We start from the raw sequence: 23,900 nt of genomic DNA on the forward strand, positions 1-23,900 counted from the left end.
TGTAGCCAGGGTGCATCTCAGATGTGACTTTGATGCTGTAACCTTTTCTCAGGGTATGAGTCATTGTCTGTGACTTTCTACACAGCTGGAGGGATCACGCGCATCTGTTTTTGGTCTCAATTAGCTGTCTCTTCTAAAGCAGTCTCTTCCATTTCTGCGCTGTCTGGCTTGAAAGGTAGAAAGCATTGGTTCTAAAGCACTGTTTTCAAAGGCAAAATACCCAAAGACAGAGGCATATACTAAACAAACGAGATTTACTTTCAGTCAAGTATCTTCAGATGAGGCAAAGAAGTTTGAAGTGTGCCATCAAAACAACTTCAGAGTAGCTGCTGGTGCCGTCAGATCTGTGGCCTGAACTTTGCTGTTCCAAATGAAAAAAAGATTTAAACCTCAATGAAGAATGCTCACGTTTTGAGCTTGATTGCTAAGGCTATAGCTAGAGTTGTTTTCTCGGTAATATCAAATGAGGAGCTGTGATAATGTCCTCTGCTCCTCCCGGTCGAGGGAGGACATGACAGAGCAGGGGTCAAGCTTCAGTTCCGTCTCAGATGTGATTAGAGCGACAGGCCCTGGTAGAGATTTTCATCTGAAATGTTTTAACCACCAACCGTGTTCCAAAATTAGACGCTTGACAGAGCAGAGACGTGCTCTGAGACACAGACACACACCCCCACACACACAAACTCTGCCAGGGACCTAGTGCTTCTGTTTACCCCAGAAAAAGTCCTTCCCTGCTGGCTGCTACCGTCCTGTCCTCTCTGTTTAGAGTTGCTTGCCTGGATGAGTCAGGATAATTCAACCTGTGTAGCCATCCAATCCAACCCCTACCCCCGTCGAAAACCCCCCAAAAGCACCCAGCCTCACCAACCCTCTGTCTCCCTTCTCTCCACTCTTGACGGAGCGAGATGAATAGCGTGCTCTGTGCTTGGCAGATTGTGCTTCAAAAAGTCCCGGTAGGCTCCACTTCTCTCCTGTCAGAAGACACAGAGCTCTACCTCAAACTAAGCCCACCATGCAGCACAGAGTCAGACCTGTTCAACCGTGAACCTGTGTATCACACAAGATCACGACCCCAATCATCTCTTGGTGATTGCACTTGTTTGTCACACCGATGGAATGGCATTCATACACACACTGACCACATCCAACTTGGCCCTGCTAAGAAACAGCAATACACTTTCTTGTTATCTGCAGCCAAAATGCCACTGAAGCAGAGGAATCACTGATTACCAAGGGGAAATCGGCAGACGCAAACACACATGCATGATTGCTCTCACGCACCATTCCCTTCGCTCATAAACACACAAACACATTCGCCTGTTGGAAATACACAGCGATTGAGTGCTCTAATGAAAATGGCAATAGGCTGAATGCAATTAACTAGGTAGAAACCCAATCACTCAACTTAGCATATACAGTGGCTTGCGAAAGTATTCACCCCCCTTGGCATTTTTCCTATTTTGTTGCCTTACAACCTGGAATGGGGGTTTGTATCATTTGATTTACACAAGATGCCTACCACTTTGAAGATGCTAAATATGTTTTATTGTGAAACAATCAAGAAATAAGAAAAAAACAGAAAACTTGAGCGCGCATAATTATTCACCCCCCCAAGGTCAATACTTTGTAGAGCCACATTTTGCAGCAATTACAGCTGCAAGTCTCTTGGGGTATGTCTCTATAAGCTTGGCACATCTAGCCACTGGGATTTTTGCCCATTTTTTAAGGCAAAACTGTTCCAGCTCCTTCAAGTTGGATGGGTTCCGCTGGTGTACAGCAATCTTTAAGTCATACCACAGATTCTCAATTGGATTGAGGTCTGGGCTTTGACTAGGCCATGCCAAGACATTTAAATGTTTCCCCTTAAACCACTCGAGTGTTGCTTTAGCAGTATGCTTAGGGTCATTGTCCTGCTGGAAGGTGAACCTCCGTCCCAGTCTCAAATCTCTGGAAGACTGAAACAAGTTTCAAGAATTTCCCTGTATTTAGCGCCATCCATAATTCCTTTAATTCTGACCAGTTTCCCAGTCTCTGCCGATGAAAAACATCCCCACAGCATGATGCTGCCACCACCATGCTTCACTGTGGAGATGGTGTTCTCGGGCTGATAAGAGGTGCCGGGTTTGCGCCAGACATAGCGTTTTCCTTGATGGCCAAAAAGCTCAATTTTAGTCTCATCTGACCAGAGTACCTTCTTCCATATGTTTGGGGAGTCTCCCACATGGCGAACACCAAACGTGTTTGCTTATTTTTTTCTGGCCACTCTTTCGTAAAGCCCAGCTCTGTGGAGTGTACAGCTTAAAGTGGTCCCATGGACAGATACTCCAATCTTCGCTGTGGAGCTTTACAGCTCCTTCAAGGTTATTTTTGGTCTCTTTGTTTCCTCTCTGATTAATGCCCTCCTTGCCTGGTCCGTGAGTATTGGTGGGCGGGCCTCTCTTGGCAGGTTTGTTGTGGTGCCATATTCTTTCCATTTTTTAATAATGGATTTAATGGAGCTCCGTGGGATATTCAAAGTTTCTGATATTTTTTTATAACTCAACCCTGAACTGTACTTCTCCACAACTTTGTCCCTGACCTGTTTGGAGAGCTCCTTGGTCTTCATGGTGCCTCGTGCTTGGTGGTGCCCCTTGTTTAGTGGTGTTGCAGACTCTGGGGCCTTTCAGAACAGGTGTATATATACTGAGATCATGTGACAGATTGTGTGACATTTAGATTGCACACAGGTGGACTTTATTGAACTAATTATGTGACTTCTGAAGGTAATTGGTTGCACCAGATCTTGTTTAGGGGCTTCATAGCAAAGGGAGTGACTACATATGCACACACCACTTTTCAGTTTTATATTTTTTTGAATTTCTTGAAATAAGTTATTTTTTTGACTTCACCAATGTGGACTATTTTGTGTATGCCCATCACATGAAGTCCAAATAAAAATCCATTTAAATTACAGGTTGAAATGCAACAAAATAGGAAAAACGCCAAGGGGGATGAATACTTTTGCAAGGCCCTGTAGGCACAGAGAAGATCAGAAAGTTATAATGTATGAATGTCTGTGTACAAAAAAGCAGCTGACAGAAATACAAATTGAGGAAGACAAGAGAATCTTCTGGCTCAAAGCTATGCACACGTTGATGTAATCATTTCCAATGACCTGAGGATTTTCTGTTGGGCTGAGAGAGAACAGGCGATAAATAGCTTTTTTGTCCCTGTTGGCTAATTCCCATCTCTCTCTCTCTCACTCTCTCCCTCTCTCTCCCTCTCTCTTCTGTGATTAAATTCAGCCACCCAAAATAGACTGCTATAATTAATGCTATGTTACTAGTGGAACGTAGTCCCTTTCACACAGACTCAGAGTACAAACATGATAATTGTCAAGAGGCTGACAAGAACAGCACATCCCAAAGTCACTTCCTTTAGTAACCTATATATCACTGGGCTGGACAAAAAAGGCACCTCCCGTGTTCTCGACTGGAAGTTACAATGCCAAAACCCTAAACAGTATATTCAAACAATGCCGGTCAGAGTGGGGTGGAAGTTCAGCCCGTTGTTTACCAGTCACACCCTGATTATCACAAAGGGAGCAACGCCCTCCGCTGCCGGCTGCCGCTCAACTCGCCGCTGATTGGATGACCTTTAACCCCCTCCCATTGTGGGCCCAGCTGGTCTGTCCCTCCGTGTGTCCGTCTGGCTAACAAAAGGGTGCCAACTTTAAACGCTGCAATCTAAAAGGAAGGGGAAACGATTTGGGGAGATGAGGGGTTGCAAGGCAAACAGTTGCTCATTCAACTGTACATGCTCCTCACCCAAATCCTTAGTGGGCTGCATTACAATGGGCCAATACCAGCCAAGACAATAGGCCTAAGTTTAAAGTCATTGCACTACAGTGCGGCACCCAGGTCAGACCCAGCCCTGCCCTGGAGAGTCCTGCCCATGCAGCTTCCTAGCTATCCAGGCAGGTGAGCCACACTGTCCCCATTGTTAATGCTCGGCATGTGACACCAAGGAGGGGAAACCATAACACTCAGAGGCCAACAGACTGACAGACACCCACTGAATAACATGACCCGCTGTGCTCAAGAATGTAAGGTATGCAATCAAGACACATGTAAAGAATGTTATAATGCACTGTTGTTTATTGATACATGATATGCATACCTATATGTCAGCTCAAGCATTTAAGCAGCTTTTTTATTTGAAATGATAAATACACATGGTACTCAACAAGATCATTCCTGGTGTTGCTTTGCACATAAGATGATGGGGGTATTTCACGCGTGGGTGGCTTGATGTAAAACTTGTCTTGAGTTGTCAACACTTTGGCCTCAAGAAGTCCTTGGGAAGATCCCAATTGCACACTCCTCGAGAGGGGAGGAAATCTGGCTTTCTCATCCAATGGGTTTTGAGAAGGAGCCGAGGAGAGAGGACACGAAGTCTATGCAATTGAGATCTACCCCTGCTCTCGGTCTCAGGGCGGAGTCACAGATCAATACAGCACATAAGCACCATCTGTCAATGTATTGCATTCTGCTGAGTCACATAATTGTTGCCTTATGGTGACAACAAGGCCCCAATGGCAGGGCCTATAAGTATGGCCATGATGGGATGACAAAAAACTTGCATCCCATATGATGCTTCCTCATCATCAACCCCAGCCTCAATCATCATTGGTTTCTAACAAGAGGATGAGTGTATCGTGTGGGGGACATCTGGGGTCAATGTCTGGATGCTGGTCTGGACACATATCTCAGCCATCCTACCAGAGTATCAGAACCCGCAAGTCATTGTGTCATAGTATTACCATAGTGCTAGGCTTACACACCAGTGAAGCCAGTCATATATTCTGCATAATGTGAGTGTCGATCCCTCCATACCGGCCCTGGCTTGTCGTTATCCACCCATTCCCACAGGGCCGGAAGGAAGGTCCACAAAACTGATGTTCTTTATAGCCTTCCATTACAATAAGATACAGCAGCAAAACTACACTTCCTTTCAGCCGCACCTATACTGTTCCAGTTGACTGTTCCCTTCGCCATATATGAGGATGCGGACAGGTAGCCTACATGAGAGTATAAGGTGTTTCATTGCAGGCATGCGTCGTATAAAGATGCAGGGCGCGTTTTTGAAATGTATTACTGTAGAGATGAATAGGCAAAAACTACAGCCGCACAGAACACGATAGAAGGTGGGCATATGGCTCTATTACACCGGACACAGATATTTCATAATTTACCTTTCAATAAAACCCAGATCATGTTTCCACACAACAAGCAGAATACAATGGTATATACATCTGACTCAGAACGTAATGATTCGGCAGTGCAGAGCGGCTTGTAAGGGTGGTCTTGAATGAACCATATGCTACTGCAGACACTGCAAATCATTTAACATATTACATGCATATAAATAGCCTATTTCAAAACTATTGGCTGCAGTTATTTTTCAATAGATCTAAATAGTTTCGCATCTTGTTCCTACTAATTGATCCCATTTCTTGGATTTGAAAACGAAGAAGAGTTCCAAGACATGCACGCGCGGAGATGAATTAATTATTAACCATTCAAAATCAACAAAACATCAAGTCACCATAAATAACGGTATGGGGTATAGGGAATATATAGTGAACTCACCAATGAGAAGAGTGAATAATTGTGTGAGTCCGTGCCGCCTTTTGTGTAATCCAATCCCAACGAAATATGGAAGAACATGTAATTTCAGAATGTCTTCATGAACATTGGATGGAGCGATGATTCGATGCGGGCAAGTGGTCTTCTTGATGTAAATACTTGTACGAGTCAATCCGCTTATTATACAATAAAACAAAAAAACAAGACGAGCAGTAAATAACGATTTCGATAAATGTTTTGTAATATTTATGCTTTAGTTGACTGTGCAGTTACTGTCGCACAGATTGGGTTCCTCTCCCAACTCCACTCGCTGGCCCTGCCTTCTGAGCGAGCCTATTGGCACAGACGCCCGGACATGCAAATTTCCTCTACCCGTTAAAGTTTTACAAAAACACAACGGACCCATGTTTCAGACACTCTACAGCGCCACCGTGTGTTTAAAAAATATATATATTTCTTAACCTTTATTTAACTAGGAAAGTCAGTTAAGAACTTAAGAACAAATTCTTATTTACAATGACGGCCTACACCGGCCAAACCTGGGCCAAATGTGCGCTGCCCTATGGGACTCCCAATCACGGCCGGTTGTGATCCAGCCTGGATTCGAACCAAGGTCCTGTAGTGACGCCTCTAGCACTAAGATGCATTACCTAAGACCGCTACACCACTCGGGTGTCCATAATAATTTTTAAAAAGTGGCTACACTATTGCACACTTAATTAACAGCTCTTTTCTTTCAAGTTGGATTGTACTAAACCTAAATTGGTATTTAAGACTAAAATAAACGGGCTTTAAATGGACAAATGTGTTCTTGTCAGGCAGAAGATGCCATGATGTCCTGCCTTCAAGATTGTGGATGAGAATCTACTGAATGATTGATGTGTGGGCTAAAAAGCTTCAGAGATCAATTCTGACTGTGAAGATCCTAAAAAGTCTCCAGATTTAACTTCTATAAGAAATAGATTTCCTCAAATGACTTTGTGGTTTCAGTAGACATCAGCTTTTAGCAAGAAACAGTGGAATGTGCAGCCTAATAAAATGTCAATTTTCATGCCGATATAAACTAAAACCATCTGGTCATTATTAGCACTGTTGCAATCCAACTTTCCATTACGCTATACTACAGCATCACTGAGCCTTTCCTTTCCCAGTTTATGTGCTAGTCATATCTTAGTTGATAAATGTCTTGAGAAGTGGCAATTAATACTAACACTCATACTCGTTTGACCCTACATACGTACTTATGTAACTTAAAGCTTGTGCCTACAGGACTTCAGCGCAGCACGCTTCTCATAAAGCATAGTTAAGGTTTTCAAAACAAATACACTGACCTCTTATCTTTTACTGTGATTGGGTTGAATAGAGTTAGACTGTGATCGAACATTATTGATAGCTTCAGGGTCTGACAGTAAGTCTACTTAGTCAATATTCTACTTTGACAATCAGAGGTATGTCTGGTGCACGGACAAGGTAGATGGGCCAGAGATGAATAAACACAGTGGATGACTGTCCATTAGATTATTGTGGAGGAAATAGCATTAGAATGGTAGGATCTATTATCATAATGTTGTGTATGTCGACCCTGGAAGGTCTACTCTATTTCAGTCCAGAGACATGAACAGTGAATGACTCATAGGGAGTGAGGAAGGGAGTCCAACAGGCAGGGCTGACAGCAGCCCAACCTTCATCTCTGTGTGCGCCTTGCAGTGTTTCTCCTTGTGAACATCAGAGTTTAGCAGCACATACAGCAACGCAAGAGCCAGTTAGTCAATGTCCACTTCCCTGCTCAAACTCTTAATCATCAGAGTGAAGATGTCTAAAAGGTTTTTCATGTTACCTACTGACCAGGTAAATTACCTCATTACTAGCAGGCACCTGCTAGCACAGGGGTATATTCATTAGTGCAAACCATTGCAACGAAATGAATGCATCTTATTGGAGAAATTGAGCTTAGTCCTCCCCATTTCAGCCCGTTTGGGTCTGAATTAAAACCCTGTTTAAACAGCTAGCCAGTGGCAAAAGGTCTCCATTTTAGACAACTGTTTATTGCAAGGATGGAAACCCACAGAATAATCATTTGTCTCTATGGAGCTGAAGTATGGGCCCAAAGTGCATGTACAGTATATCATGTGAAAATGTCAACGCACATATTTATGCCGAGGCTTTTTACAGTTGGCGTCATCTAGCAGGACTATTTTATTGCACTGTTTAAGGACATCTATGGTTTCTATCAAACAGTCCTTTAAAAGACATACAAACACTGCTCTTCTAACATATGGAAATACATTCACAAGATGGCTTAATACTGCAACCCAACAAGGCAGTGAAATAAGCCTTGTATTTTGAGACTGGTATAGAAGAAGATATTTTCTGGCATTAAATAGTATATCATATTTTTATTTTTTTTTGCCAAAAAAAATATACCTGTTGGAAGATTGCAACCATATTTGAAAGAGTAATCTTTGTAGTGTGTACAATTATGCCCAAATAACTTTTCAGTGTCAAAATGCCTTTTAGTACAAACAGTGCCATTTTCAGAAACAAATGTCATGTTTGTGGCATTAATCAATCTGCATTAAAATGAGTTTGTCGTAAACCATTGGACCAGGGTACATCAAAAACACAAACCAACACTCAAAACATATTACCCCCCCCCCCCCAACAGAGACACAGCTCAAATCGGTTATATAGCCTTCATACCTTTACATTAAACAAATATTATTAACACAAATCTCAAGTGATTCAATCACACAAATGCCATAGAGTTTCTTTATGTGTTCGTTTATACAAGCAGACACTCCACCTACCACTCCGTACTGTCAGCCCACCTCATTAAGTGGTGGAGTGGCATCAAGTCACTGACAGTCAAAGTACTGGGAGTCAGTAGATCACCCATGTAGTACAGTTACCCTCTCTTAAAATAAACCTTGTCCACAGCCATGGGACTTCTGCCAGAGAGTGACCCCTAGTAATGACCTTTGACCCCCATCTAGGCCTGAACTTGGGCAGCCTGCTCCTTCTCCAGCCGCCGCTGTTGGTAGGAGTTGTAGATGTCCAGGAACATGTCCTTGCAGGCAATTTTGGCGCCAAGCTTGGAACAGATGAGGAAGGAGCCGGCCATCTTGCGGTGCAGGGAGTAGGTCTCCTCGGGGGGTGGGGTGAGGCGGTGACGCAGCATGACGGGGATCAGGCTCTGGATCCGCTGCGTGGTGCTCTGGGTGCCAAAGTCAAAGGGGTCAGAGTTGGCGAAGGCCTCGCCCAGGATCATCACTGCCTCCACGTGGGCGTCCTGGAACGCCTGTGGAGAGGGGGCATTTTCAACACAACTTGGTAACACTCCGCATGTATAATGCTTTATTTCTTGTTAGAAGCATGTATGAACCTTTATTATGGTCTCAACATGAATAACATTATATGTCCCTCTGTTTTTTTACTGACTCAAAAGTGTAGAAGTACATGGCTATGTATACAACCCCGCCCCAGTAGAAGGAGAGGAGAAAGGGAACAGAGAGAGAGAGGGGCGATGTCATAAACCACACGTAAAAAAAAAATGTATACGCTTCATGACACCATGGTTATCACTGCACAAAAATAACCTCTTACCTTGGCCTCAAACCCCGTGAGGAACTTGAGGTCCTTGGATTTCTCCAGAACAGTCTCCCTATCTCCGATGGAGGCTGCGTGCACCACCTGGACACAGACAGACCAACCTTGCGCCATCAAAAAGGTTACAGAGAACTAAATCAAAGCCATTTGATATGCTGTGCTCCTGGGTCTAAAATATGAATGGGATCTGTCATTCATCGGGTAATTGTTAGGGCACACTGAGGCAAAACGTTGTCCAGGTAGTACATCCCTGTTTCGGTCCATTTTCTTTCGTTTGGCGTTTAATGCACACGGCTCAGATTAATTTACCTGTACGTAATCATCTGTGAAGGCCTCAGGGTAATCCCGGCACGCACCGAAATCCAACAGAATAATCTGGACACACAAAGTGGGCGGAGGATTAACTACGTAACATCCCCACCAAAACAACAATCACCATCACACATGTTCATGAATGTGGGGAATAAAGTGGTATTTTCTTGTATCCTACATTTACATATTTTTTATACATGTATTCAGTGTATTTCAGTGTACATGAAATCCATTATAAAAGCTATTTAATACAAAAACATGATTGAAGGTTAGAGTCATGGTATTGATGAATGACACAGAGGTTAAGTCCCCAAATGGCACCCAATTCCCTACATAAAAAAATCAGTGCACCCTGTGGGCTCTGCTCAAAAGTAGCACACTATATAGGGAATAGGGTGCCAGATGAGACACCGCCAGCATCTCGTCAAAGACTCACTCGCCCGCTCACCTTGTTCTGCTCAGCGTTGTAAAAGAAGTTGGCCCAGTTGGGGTCCGTCTGCATGAAGCGGAACTCAAAGAGCTCTCTCAGACACAGCTGCAGGATGTTGAAGCAGATCTACAGGGGAGAGGAGATGTGGGACCACAGGGGTCAGTTTACCACTCCTAAACTGAGTCCCAAAATGGCACCAAATAGGGAACAGGCTGACATTTGGGATGCACCCCCTACATAGTGTGAGTGACATCAGTGTCACCACTCGACTTGGGATACTGCCCCCTGCTGGTCCAAATGAGCCATGTGCATTAGTGTTGCGTCAGAAATGTGGTTTTAGAGAGCCCTTTTAAAGTGTTAATAATGCTCTCCTTTATCTGTCGTTCTCATTTAATCCCAACGCCACTGAATCGTGAGTGAAACGTCTGCTTACCCTGGAGTCATTTTAAACCAGATTCCACAATCACTTGAGCCATCTAATGAATATGAATGATTCCTCTACTTCTGGGTGTAGAGACAATGGCGTATGAGTCATTGCTTCAGGATTTGGGGGGGAAATGCATATCTTCATATCAATGACAACTGAGCAGAGCACATTATACAGGTGGTCTGCAGAGTCATAACTTAGCAACTTATCTAACAGTTAAGACAGGGTTTCCCAAACTCAGTCTTCGGGACCCCAAGGCGTGCAACGTTTTGTTTTTTTGCCCTAGCACAACACAGCTGATTCAAATAATCAACTAATCACCAAGCTTTGATCATTTGAATCAGCTGTGTAGTATTTAGAGGTCGACCAATTAAAATCGGCGTGGCCGATTAATTAGGGACGATTTCCAGTTTTTATAACAATCGGAAATCGGTATTTTTGGGCGCCAATTTGCAGATTATTTTTATTAATTTTTATTTTTTTATACCTTTATTTAGCTAGGCAAGTCAGTTAAGAACACATTCTTATTTTCAATGACGGCCTAGGAACGGTGGGTTAACTGCCTCGTTCAAGGGCAGAACGACAGATTTTCACATTGTCAGCTCGGCGGATCCAATCTTGCAACCTTACAGTTAACTAGTCCAACGCAATAACGACCTGCATCTCTCACGATGCACTCCACAAGGAGACTGACTGCCTGTTACGCGAATGCAGTAAGCCAAGGTAAATTGCTAGCTAGCATTAAACGTATCTTATAAAAAACAAATCAATCATAATTACTAGTTAACTACACATGGTTGACGATATTACTAGATATTATCTAGCGTGTCCTGCGTTGCATATAATCTGACTGAGCACACAAGCATACAAGTATCTAAGTATCTGACTGAGCGGTGGTAGGCAGAAGCAGGCGCATAAACATTCATTCAAACAGCACTTTCTTTGCGTTTTGCCAGCAGCTCTTCGTTGTGCGTCAAGCATTGCGCTGTTTATGACTTCAAGCCTATCAACTCCCGAGATAAGGCAGGTGTAATCAGGCTGGTGGCTAGCTAGTTAGCGCGCGCTTCAAACTTCACTCGCTCTGAGCCTTGGGGTGGTTGTTCCCCTTGCTCTGCATGGGTGACGCTGCTTCGATGGTGGCTGTTGTCGTTGTGTTGCTGGTTCGAGCCCCGGGAGGAGCGAGGAGAGGGACTGAAGCTATACTCTTACACTGGCAATAGTAAAGTGCCTAAAAGAACATCCAATAGTCAAAGGTTAATGAAATACAAATGGTATAGAGATAGATAGTCCTATAATAACTACAATATAAAACTTCTTACCTGGATATATTGAAGACTCATGTTAAAAAGGAACCACCAGCTTTCATATGTTCTCATGTTCTGAGCAAGGAACTGAAACGTTAGCTTTCTTACATAGCAGTTATATATAAAAAGTGCAATGTGTGTGTGATATATATATATATATATATACATACACATACACACACACACACATTGCACTTTCTTCTCCAACAATCTTAAAATCAATACACAAGAAATAAAAATGTAAACCTGCATATTTAGTTCATATCGCCTGAACATTAATTTATTTAAACTAGAGAAATTGTGTCACTTCTCTTGCGTTCTGTGCAAGCAAAGTAAGGGTATATGCAGCAGTTTGGGCCGCCTGGCTCGTTGCGAACTGTGTGAAGACCATTTCTTCCTAACAAAGACCGTAATTAATTAGCCTCATTTTTACATAATTATAACATAACATTGAAGGTTGTGCAATGTTACAGCAATATTTAGACTTAGGGTTGCCGCCCGTTAGATAAAATATGGAACAGTTCCGTATTTCACTGAATGAATAAACGTTTTGTTTTTTTGAAATGATAGTTTCCGGATTTGACCATATTAATGACCTAAGGCTCGTATTTCTGTATGTTTATTATAATTAAGTCTATGATTTGATAGCGCAGTCTGACTGAGCGGTGGTAGGCAGCAGCATTCATTCAAATAGCACTTTCCTGCGTTTGCCAGCAGCTCTTAGCAATGCTTCAAGCATTGCGCTGTTTATGACTTCAAGCCTATCAACTCCCGAGATTAGGTTGGCAATAGTATAGTGCCTATAAGAACATCCAATAGTCAAAGGTATATGAAATACAAAATGGTATAGAGAGAAATAGTCCTATAATAAATACAACCTAAAACTTCTTAACTGGGAATATTGAAGACTCGTGTTAAAAAGGAGCCACCAGCTTTCATATGTTCTCATGTTTTGAGCAAGGAACTTAAACGTTAGCTTTTTTACATGGCACATATTGCACTTTTACTTTCTTCTCCAACACTGTGTTTTTGCATTATTTAAACCAAATTGAACAGGTTTCATTATTTTTTTAGACTGAATAGATTTTATTGATGTATTTATTATATTAAGTTAAAATAAGTGTTCATTAAGTATTGTTGTAATTGTCATTATTACAAATATATATAAAAAAAAAAAATAATAATAATAATAATAATAATAATAATAATTCGGCCGTTCAATCGGTATCGGCTTTTTTGGTCCTCCAATAAAAGGTATCGGCGCTGAAAAAAATCCTAATCGGTCAACCTCTAGTAGTATTAGAGCAAAAAAATCAAAACGTGTACCCCTTGGGGTCCGAAGGGCTGAGTTTGGGAAACTCTTGAGTTAAGGACAGTCAGAGCTACAAAAAAAGGTCTCCAGTCAGTCAACCAGTCACAGAGTTAGACTAAGGTTAGGCAATGCTGTGGCCACAACATCACCCCACAGTGCTACAAGGAAAAAGGCCATTCACCACATTCACCCAATGTTTATTCTCCTGGGTGGAGGTCAACTCTAACCTGATTCCTTGTCTCCTGATCCAGATCCACACAGCTGTCCAGCGGTACCCCTGACACCAGCTCCATGGCCAGAACCCTCCTTCCTGAGAGCTCGTCCACCACAAATGGCACGTGGAAAAATGGGTCATCAGCCAGAAGTGACCTGAGGCCAGAGGCAGACAGAAATCATTAATCTGCTCAACAGGACTGAGCTGGTACATTGCTATGCATCAATACACAACAGGCCCACAAATTGTACTACCATCAGATTCACAGTGCATTAGAGAGCGTATCATCCTGACAGGAACTGAAATAAATAAAGATAGAAATCACATGAGGGCCAGCTTCCCCAATACTGTGGAAAGTGGTATTTAATTTATACTCACTGTATAGTAACATTTGGATACACTAAGAGGACTACTACAGGCTATTCAAGTTAATTATCCTTCTGAAGAGACTTCATGCTTTATGACAGACTCAGTAGTGTAGGGCTTACTTAAAATGCTTGGCACTCTCTGCCTCTCTCTTGTAGTCGCACTCCCACGCCAGCTCTCTTTGAAGGACCTCTAGACTACTGTCTGCAAACAAGCCTGTGAGAAAATAAATGTCAATGTAAGGCAGGCTCCTGAGGGCATTTTCCCAAGTACTAGGATATCTTTCTAACTACAAAGCATTCAAGTAGATTATTTCAGTAATGAAAAGCGCTATATAAGTTGAATACATTATTATTAGTTTGGATTTCTGAACCCTTACCGTCTGGTAGAACAATACTCATCTTCAGCACAGACATCAGGTTGTTGATGTCACTGTGGATGCTCTCAACTACTCCTGGGTACTGAGAGAGAGAGCGAGAACAGACATCCAGAATTACATGAGAAAACAACAAAGACTGTCTGAGAATAACAAGAATCTAATCTTAGAGCTCCCGTGACAAAAACACTGCGATAATCTCTTTCCCAGAACAAGAACATTTTTTACAAGTTACTGTTAAAAACAGGCAACCAACCCTTAACTAGGGATCAGGATTTTAGGTAGACGTTTTTTTTTTGTTCAGCCAAAGATAAATAATCTACATTTTACAATGACAAATAAAACCTAATCTATTCATGGGTCATTGACTGATACTATTGCTACTATACTACTGAACCTGGAAATGCGGTTCTCTTTGGATGTCAAAGAGTATGGGATCCCTCACCTGGATCTTCATGGCGACCTCCCTGCCGTCCTGCAGCATCCCGTGATGCACCTGGCCAATGGAGGCGGCGGCGAAGGGCTTTTCCGCAAACGACGACAGCTTCTCCCTCCAGCCGGCACCTAGCTCCTCCTCCAGAACTTTCTGCAGTCACATACACAGCAGAGCGGAGAGTGTTGGAGTTCAATTCGATTCCAAAATGACTTGCTAACAGTCGTAGCAGTGGAATGTCCAATATTACTGTACAATATCTGAAGTTCAAGAATACTCCCGATAGGAGCAGCAATCTAAGGCACTGCACACACCCTGGCTGTATCACAGCCGGCCATGATTGGGAGTCCCCTAGGGAGGCTCACAATTGGCCCAGCATCGTCCGGGTGTGGCCGGTGTAGGCCTTCATTGTAAATGAGAATTTGTTATTAACTGACTTGCCTAGTTAAATAAAAGGATAAATACTTTTCTTTTTATAATAAATTCAGTGTATGCATGACTCACATTCATCTGCCAGGCGGGCATGAAGTCCGCGCTCTGTCGGACTCGCTCAAAGATCTTCTGTAGCTGGGGGTTTATGAAGGAGTTGTCTACCGGGAAGAACACAACACATGTTAAATTTTACCTAGTATGCATAATGTGTTGAATTGGTAATACTTTACATAGGATGTAATGTAGCATCTATAATTCCTTTATAGATGCAGCATAACCATCAAACAAGTATTCCAATTGAATTCATCAAAGATAAATGTGATGGGTGACAGAGGGGAGGGGTAGACCATTATACCTTGTATACTGAGCATCTGTCCTATTTTGAGGGCTGCCCCTCTGACTTTGCACAAGGTGTCCACTATCCTCTCAGCATTGGCCTCGGACAGGAGAGGAGAGTCCAACAGGGCACCCTCTGAGAGAGACATGGTCGAGTTTATTACGGAATCACAATGAAGGAGAGAAGCAAGCATTCAGTAAAACAAACTAAGGTCTGAATTCATGAGCAAGACCGGAGTAACTACACTATTACATGAGAAATACTGTATATCATAACATTCAATGGTGAACCAAGCCATATTGAGAGGAACTTCAAATCAGTCCAGATTCAGCACAACGCCAGCCTGGCGGTCAATCGAACAACCTATCACGCAGCTTCTTCATCTCAGGGTATGTTTCAGAGATGCTTGGAAGAACCTACAGTTGAAGTCGGAAGTTTACATACACTTAGGTTGGAGTCATTTTCAACCACTCCACAAATTTCTTGTTAACAAACTACAGTTTTGGAAAGTCGGTTACAACATCTACCTTGTGTAGAAAAGTAATTTTTCCAACAATGGTTTACAGACAGATGAATTCACTGTATCACAATTCCAGTGAATCAAAGGTTTACATACACTAAGTTGACTGTTCCTTTAAACAGCTTGGAAAATTCCAGAAAATGATGTCATGGCTTTAGAAGCTTCTGATAGGCTAATTGACATAATTTGACTCAATTGGAGGTGTACCTGTGGATGAATTTCAAGGCCTACCTTCAAACTCAGTGCCTCTTTGCTTGACATCATGGAAAAATCTAAAGAAATCAGCCAAGACCTCAGAAAACATTTTTTAGACCTCCACAAGTCTGGTTCATCCTTGGGAGCAATTTCCAAACGCCTGAAGGTACCACGTTCATCTGTACAAACAATAGTAAGTATAAACACCATGGGACCACGCAGCCGTCATACTGCTCAGGAAGGAGACGCGTTCTGTCTCCTAGAGATGAACGTACTTTGGTGCAAAAAGTGCCAATCAATCCCAGAACAACAGCAAAGGACCTTGTGAAGATGGAGGAAACGGGTACAAAAGTATCTATATCCACAGTAAAACGAGTCCTATATCGACATAACCTGAAAGGCCGCTCAGCAAGGAAGAACCCACTGCTCCTAAACTGCCATAAAAAGGCCAGAATACGGTTTGCAACTGCACATGGGGACAAAGATCGTACTTTTTGCAGAAATGTCCTCTGGCCTGATTAAACAAAAATAGAACTGTTTGGCCATAATGACCATCGTTATGTTTGGAAGAAAAAGGGGGAGGCTTGCCAGCCGAAGAACACCATCCCAACCGTGAAGCACAGGGGTGACAGCATAATGTTGTGGGGGTGCTTTGCTGCAGGAGGGATTGGTGCACTTCACAAAATAGATGGCATCATGGGGGGGGGGGGGAATTATGTGGATATATTGAAGCAACATCTCAAGACATCAGTCAGGAAGTTAAAGCTTGGTCGCAAATGGGTCTTCCAAATGGACAATGACCCCAAGCATACTTACAAAGTTGTGGCAAAATGGTTTAAGGACAAAAAAGTCAAGGTATTGGAGTGGCCATCACAAAGCCCTGACCTCAATCCTATAGAAAATCTGTGGACAGAACTGAAAAAGCATGTGCGAGCAAGGAGGCCTACAAACCTGACTCAGTTACACCAGCTCTGTCAGGAGGAATGGGCCAGAATTCACCCAACTTATTGTGGGAAGCTTGTGGAAGGCTACCCGAAATGTTTGACCCAATTTAAAAGACAACGCTACCAAATACTAATTGAGTGTATGTAAACTTATGACCCACTGGGAATGTGATGAAAAGAAATAAAAGCTGAAATGAATCACTCTCTCCTATTATTTTGACATTTCACATTCTTAACATAAAGTGGTGATCCTAACTGACCTTAAACAGGGAATTTTTACTGGGATTAAATGTCAGGAATTGTGAAAAACGGAGTTCAAATGTATTTGGTTAAGGTGTATGTAAACTTCCGAATTCAACTGTACCTGCACGCTTGGCTCCCATAGACTGCTTCGCCACCTCTGCAATGGCACCTAGTCCCAGCCCGACTGCCAGACCTGCCAACGAGACAGACATAAGGAAGTGTGCCAAACACTACATTGTTTCACTTGAGACGCACACTGATCTCTCCTTTGTCTGGCCATCATACACATGTGCCATTTAAGTCAGAGAAGCCTTTTTGTCCTAGACTTGACACTCCGGTACCGCTTGCCATGTGGTAGTAGAGAGAACAGTCTATGACTGGAGTGGCTGTGGTCTTTGACAATTTTTAGGGTCTTCCTCTGACACCGCCTGATGTAGAGGTCCTGGATGGCAGGCAGCTTAGCCCCAGTAAAATCAAGGTCATAGGGACTGGGCTGTGCAATGATGTAATGACTATAATGGTTGATTTAATAATGTACTAGAAATGTTGATTGATTGTAATATAGCTGCATGCTGGCTGGGTCATGTTTCTTTAGGCATCGGTTGTATGGCATTCTATCAATAGAATCCTTTTGGTGTACCTAATAAAACTGCAATATCTGGGGTTGATTTCCATTCACTGCAGTGAAACTCTTACCCCCGAAGTTGACCAGCCTGCTGATTCTCGTGGCAGGGACCTTCCTCTCTCTTGCACGATCACTAAGCTGTTAAAATGAGACTTCCATTAAAACAATATCTAACACCAAACATAATCAAATTAGCTCATTTGAGCTACAACATCTAAATTATTTTAGGCTAAAAGACCACAGTCTCGTGCCAAAGGATAACACTGCACAGTGAGAGATGTTACATAACATAAGGGCCTGAGAGACAACATGCCACCATGTTTCAGCTATAGCACATACCTGGAATAATACAGTACCACATCGGTAGGCCTATATAATATTGGTTCATCTCAAAGGATATATTTAGATTTACAATATTCATGAGAAGCACAGTACAGTAGTATAAATGTATATGTATAAATGTATGTATAAAGACCACCATTGCATACTTCTTTAGAAAATGGGGAAATTATTTCCTAATATAGCAAAGACCAACTTAACCCCCAATGTCCCCATCATGATTTACAACTACAATGCCAGCCCAAAACTCAGTCAGTGGAAAAGCTCACACAATCAGGAGGTAAGTATACATCACTGACCTTCTGCTTAACAATAGGCCTGGAGAGTGCCTGCTTGGACTTCCTGGCCTTCTCGATGTCCTCTGGGGTGAGTCTGGCCACTACCGAGTCATGGACAAACCTGGTGTGGTGTTGCGTCGAGGCGATGTGCAGGAACCGGGCACTTTGGCCAGGCAAGCCTGCTCCCCCTGGACCCCGGGCTGGGCTGGGAGGAACTCCGCTGGGCATCTCTGTGGCCCCTGGGCCTGGGGGGAATTCAGAGCCCACCGCCCATTTAGCAGCCTCATCCGGGTCCATTTCCTCCCATCCCTCAGCATCAGGGAACACATCATCCTTGATAGACTGTTGCTGAATATGGAAAACGTCACATTCAGTGCCTCATTCAATGTCACGGCAGGCAATAGACACCATGGTGCACGCAACTGTATTAGGCAGAGTACTAAAACACTTTATGCAGCCTAAAAGCTGAAAATGGCATTGAACTGTGTGTACATCTATTTATTTGATGTGTGCAGAAAGGCCCCCTTCTCTCCCGTGTGAACATACCATGGCAGAACCACCCATGACTGTGCCCATCACGCCCTCGACCACCTCCTGGGCAGCTTTGACCCCAGTGCCCAGCGTGGAGTTACAGGCCATTAGCCTCAGCATCTCCCCCTGGGTGTTGGCAAACGCTTGGCCAACCTTCCCTGCTCCCCGCAGCACCTGAAACACCTCAGCTAGCATCTCTGCAAAGACACACACACACACACACACACACTTTAAGCAATCTAGCTACCTATACATTTAGTCTAAGCTTGGCTTATCATTGAAGAAGATTCAGTATGCATGACATGTAATGCACACACGTGTGTCTTCGACCTGCACTCCTCACAGGCTATATAAGTAACTCATATGCTTTCCCAAAGACGTTGTCGTTTGATTACCAAGTAAAGATTGTGTCGTAACTGCACCACTATCGAATATAAAGAGGCAACATTTCGATGTTTAATTTGGGTAACGTTGAATGCATAGATTTAACCTAAGCATGTTGTTCACACTAGCTACTAAGTTAGCTAGCTAGTCTTCACACCCCAACATCAACGCTAATGAATCACTTAGTTAACTTTAGCTAGATAGTTTAAAATATACCGAGGAATTGTCAGTCACTTACTATTGAAGGGATGCTTTCTATAGAATTTGCAATAGCTGACGACTGTCCTCTTGCCCGTGAAGTCAATGGACGCTGTTTTGCAACAACTTTCAGACCCGGAATTAGAGGTTTAACTAGATTGACAGACGTGCCTGTGGTCCAACTGCGCCGGGCAAAATAGGATAAGCCGGCGTAATATCACTAGACCAATCCTACGCCACGTTTCAATGATTTAATGTGTGATTGACAGAGGAACGTCTGTCCACTGAACAAATCAGAGAAGTGAAAGGTGTGGCTACGACAACCTAATGGCTAATAACATATTAATGGGCGTATCATGAGGGAGCATGCTGGTGTTTGGAATGTAGTTTAAAAATCTTGAGGATGGTGCTGATGCTCAGTGGCGTGTATTTATGGATGCAAAGGAAAGCCAGGCTTCCCCCAATAATTGACCAAGGATAATTGACCAATAATTTATATTTCGTCTCTGAGAGTTTCATAATGTCATTCAATTCGCAAGAGGCAACATGTATCTCATCGAGAAAGCACCCAAGCGAGCGAAACAGTGTCCCTCTGTCTCTTTATGTTTAGCCCATCTATCTGATGCTATGTTGTTGCAGCAGCCAGCCAGCGCCAGCCGTCTGGGCAAAATGAGTATGATCTTGTTGGCGCCGGTGGCAGGACCCATGCCAAAATTAATAGAAAATAGTTCCTTATCTCCTTAAAAGAGCTGGTCTTATCTTGTGTTAAAATCCTCACCCATCATGTTTCAGATCATCTGATCTCCAGTGTTGTTTTCTGCTGATTGGTAGAGAAGCTAGCGACCCAGTGTTGCCAACTCCTCAGTAAGGTAAGTAGATATTGGCTGTCCTAAAAGTCGCTGGAAGTCGCTAAATGACGCCATCTCCTAATTTGCATAATTGTCCATGTGCATGTAATTGTGATGGACGCTGTAGGAGAGAGGAATAACGTCGCGGGAGAGACAACACGTGAGTAAAAAACACCTTAAATATGTTTAGAACTACAAATGAGCAAGCTGCAGAGAGTGGCACACACAGCGAATAAGAACCAGATATTTGAGGTCATACTCCTCCTTCAGCACTTTATGGACCCCATTGTTAATCCCCGTCATAACAGAGGCATTGTCAGTCCCTATCCCCAGGAGTTTCTCTTTTTTAAGACAACACTTCTGGAGGAGCTATAGAGCTACAACAGCACGGGCTATAGATTTGGCATCTCCTCCCTCCAACTCAACAAGCCCCAGACATGTTGATACAATTGTCTGCTTGGTGTCACTAAAGTACCTTATCATAACCCCCAGGTACTTAGAAACACTTACATCCGTGGACTCATCGAGGAGGAGGCTGAAACGCTGGTCACCCACATCTGCAACCAACCTTTTCAGAAAGTATGGTGCTAGAACACCATTAATAATTTCTGTGCACTTTGTCCTGTGCATTTTCAAGTGGGTGGCAAGCAGTGGAGTCTGAGAAAGCAGCTCTACATGCTTCTCCAATGTGATCACATGCCAGCATGGAACAAACTGTTCAGCGATAGCTAATGCCATGGTGGCCTCAGCCTTTTTTGCAGAGTACATTTTTTTAACCATAAATGGCAGCTTGTTTTGGGTGGAACTGTTATAAGGCTTTGCCTTTTGAGTATGTTTTTGAGTTGTCATGTGTTTTTTTTACATCACTAAGTTTGGCAAAGAAATCAGCCTTACAATACAGGCAGTATGCCCATGTATCATCTCCAATAAACGGCTTCAACCAGCCTTTAAATTCAGGGTTTGATTCCCACTACTTTCTGTATTTTTGAGTGTACAGTTTAGACTGAGACATGATGAGCTAGCCAGCTAAATGTTTAGCTTATGTCACAGAGAGGCACACACACAGTGGACAAGGTGAGTTAGTGACAGAGGCTGTGTGAGTCAAATGCAGTGATTTATTTTTGTGCAGTGATTTATTTTAGACAAAGAACATTTTACATCCCTCCCTGAATGTAAGCCAGGGAGGGATCAGCCTGCAGCGGCTTCCTGCATGCGTGATTCATTTGCAGCCTGGACACGGAGGGGTGAACATCTCCTGCTCTGACTGCAGCTGGGAGGGACTGTTGGGCGAGGAATGGGCCGCCTGTGAGTGCTTTGGGGTGGGGGTTGGGCCCACGGCAGCACCCGCTGCTCGTTGAGAAGAGTAAGAACAATACCTGCTTTCACGTCAGAGTCTCCAAAAGTCTCTAATAACACCAGAAAAAGTCGCTAGATTTGTCGCTAGTCGAATAATAGCCAATCAGCATTGAACTAAACTGAGCGAGCTCAACTGTTAATGGTCCTGGAACACCAAAATAAAAAGTGTCAAGGGAATACGGTTTGGATTTGGCTTCACACCAATTACATCACATTAAAGACAAACATCATTGACAGAAAAAATCTTGAGTGGCATCTTGTTGTGGTGTTGTCCTACGGTGGCTGGCTAGCTCAAATTGACACTTTCCTAGAATGGCCATGGACAGAGATAGCGATTGGGAACGTGGTTTTACCTAATTATCCATATCAAATCAAATTGTATTTGTCACATGCTCCAAATACAACAGGTGTAGGTAGACCTTACAGTGAAATGCTTAATTACAAGCCCTTAACCAACAATGCATTAAGAAGTTAAGAAAAAAATAAGTGTTCATTAAAAAATAAATAGAAAATAAAAGTAACAAATAATTAACAGCAGTAGTAAAATAACAAGTGAGGCTATATACAGGGGGTACCAGTACAGAGTCAATGTGCGGCGGGCACCGGTTAGTCTACGTAATTGAGGTAATATGTACATGTAGGTAGAGTTAAAGTGACTATGCATAGATAATAAACAGAGTAACAGCAGAGGGGTCTGTGTAGCCCTTAGATTAGCTGTTCAGGAGTCTTATTGCTTGGGGGTAGAAGCTGTTTAGAAGCCTCTTGGACCTCGACTTGGCGCTCCGGTACCGATTGCCTTGCGGTAGCAGAGAGAACAGTCTATGATTAGGGTGGCTGGAGTCTTTGACAATTTTTAGGGCCTTCCTCTGACACCACCTGGTATAGAGGACCTAGATGGCAGGAAGCTTGGCCCTGGTGATGTACTGGGCTGTACGCACTACCCTCTGTAGTGCTTTGCAGTCGGAGGCTGAGCAGTTGCCATACCAGGCAGTGATGGTGCAGCTGTAAAACCTTTTGAGGATCTCAGGACCCATGCCAAATCTTTTCAGTCTCCTAAGGGGGAATAAGTTTTGTCGTACCCTCTTCCCGACTGTCTTGGTGTGCGTGGACCATGTTAGTTTGTTGGTGATGTAGACTCAAAGGAACTTGAAGCTCTCAGCCTGCTCCACTACAGCCCTGTTGATGAGACTGGGGGCATGCTCGGCTCTCCTTTCCCTGTAGTCCACAATCATCTCCTTTTGTCTTGATCACGTTGAGGGAGAGTTTGTTATCCTTGCACCACACGATCAGGTCTCTGACCTCCCTATAGGCTGCCTCATCGTTGTCGGTGATCAGGCCTACCACTGTTGTGTCATCAGCAAACTTAATGATGGTGTTGGAGTCATGCCTGGCCGTGCAGTCATGAGGGGACTGAGCACGCACCCCTGAGGGGCCCCCGTGTTGAGGATCAGCGTGGCGGATGTGTTGTTACCTACCCTTACCACCTGGGGGCGTCCCATCAGGAAGTCCAGGATCCAGTTGCAGAGGGAGGTGTTTAGTCCCAGGGTCCTTAGCTTAGTGATGACCTTTGAGGGCACTATGGTGTTGAACGCTGAGCTGTAGTCAATGAATAGCATTCTCACATAGGTGTTCCTTTTGTCCAGGTGTGAAAGGGCAGTGTGGAGTGCCATAAAGATTGCATCATCTGTGGATCTGTTGGTGCGCTATGCAAATTGGAATGGGTCTAGGGTTTCTGGGATAATGGTGTTGATGTGAGCCATGACCAGCCTTTCAAAGCATTTCATGGCTACATTTGTGAGTACTACGGGTCGGTAGTCATTTAGGCAGGTTATCTTAGTGTTCTTGGGCACAGGGACTATGGTGGTCTGCGTGAAACATGTTGGTATTACAGACTCAGACATGGAGAGGTTGAAAATGTCAGTGAAGACACTTGCCAGTTGGTCAGCGCATGCTCAGAGTACACGTCCTGGTAATCCATCTGGTCCTGCTGCCTTGTGAATGTTGACCTGTTTAAAGGTCTTACTCACATCTGCTGCGGTGAGTGTGATCACACAGTCGTCTGGAACAGCTGATGCTCTCATGCATGTTTCAGTGTTACTTGTCTCGAAGTGAGCATAGAAGTTACTTAACTCATCTGGTAGACTCGTGTCACCGGGCAGCTCTCGGCTGTGCTTGACCTTTGTAGTCTGTAATAGTTTGCAAGCCCTGCCACATTGAATGAGTGTCGGAGCCGGTGTAGTACGATTCGATCTTAGTCCTGTAT

At 43.5% G+C, this 23,900-nt stretch overlaps 2 protein-coding genes across 4 annotated transcripts in view; both read right to left on the reverse strand.

Moving 5' to 3' along the window:
* The window catches only part of LOC110503314 (numb-like protein), a 77,122-nt gene extending 71,169 nt beyond the window's left edge, over positions 1 to 5,953 (reverse strand). For both annotated transcript variants that reach the window (XM_036961495.2, XM_036961496.2), the window contains exon 1: positions 5,631 to 5,953. The gene's annotated coding sequence lies outside the window, so the exon portion shown is untranslated. The remainder of the gene's footprint in view (positions 1 to 5,630) is intronic.
* Positions 5,954 to 7,790: 1,837 nt separating this feature from the next.
* LOC110503688 (atypical kinase COQ8B, mitochondrial) lies at positions 7,791 to 20,477 on the reverse strand. 2 transcript variants are annotated; one of them, XM_021582149.3, is made up of 15 exons: positions 19,474 to 20,477; positions 18,867 to 19,048; positions 18,342 to 18,668; positions 17,775 to 17,841; positions 17,200 to 17,271; positions 15,195 to 15,311; positions 14,912 to 14,997; positions 14,420 to 14,560; positions 13,978 to 14,059; positions 13,721 to 13,814; positions 13,246 to 13,387; positions 9,994 to 10,101; positions 9,543 to 9,608; positions 9,231 to 9,317; positions 7,791 to 8,925 (listed from the first exon to the last, which is right to left on the reverse strand). In XM_021582149.3, exons 2-15 carry the CDS (start codon positions 19,044 to 19,046, stop codon positions 8,617 to 8,619), a joined length of 1,878 nt encoding a protein of 625 aa, XP_021437824.3. In that variant the 5' UTR covers positions 19,047 to 19,048; positions 19,474 to 20,477; the 3' UTR covers positions 7,791 to 8,616. The 2 variants fall into 2 exon arrangements, with proteins under 2 accessions (XP_021437824.3, XP_021437823.3); XM_021582148.3 differs by having other exon boundaries at positions 20,212 to 20,447.
* Between the last annotated feature and the right edge of the window lie 3,423 nt (positions 20,478 to 23,900).

The sequence above is a fragment of the Oncorhynchus mykiss genome, chromosome 24 (genome assembly GCF_057628025.1).
Source record: "Oncorhynchus mykiss isolate SJ-2025 chromosome 24, ASM5762802v1, whole genome shotgun sequence".
Lineage (NCBI taxonomy): Eukaryota > Metazoa > Chordata > Actinopteri > Salmoniformes > Salmonidae > Oncorhynchus > Oncorhynchus mykiss.

Excerpts from the sequence above, each read along its gene's own strand:
- LOC110503688 (XM_021582148.3), bottom strand. Across the intron at positions 18,669-18,866 it reads TCATGGGTGGTTCTGCCATG|CAACAGTCTATCAAGGATGA; the intron begins GTATGTTCACAC and ends TTCCATATTCAG. Across the intron at positions 13,388-13,720 it reads GAGAGTGCCAAGCATTTTAA|GTCACTTCTGGCTGATGACC; the intron begins GTAAGCCCTACA and ends CTCTGGCCTCAG.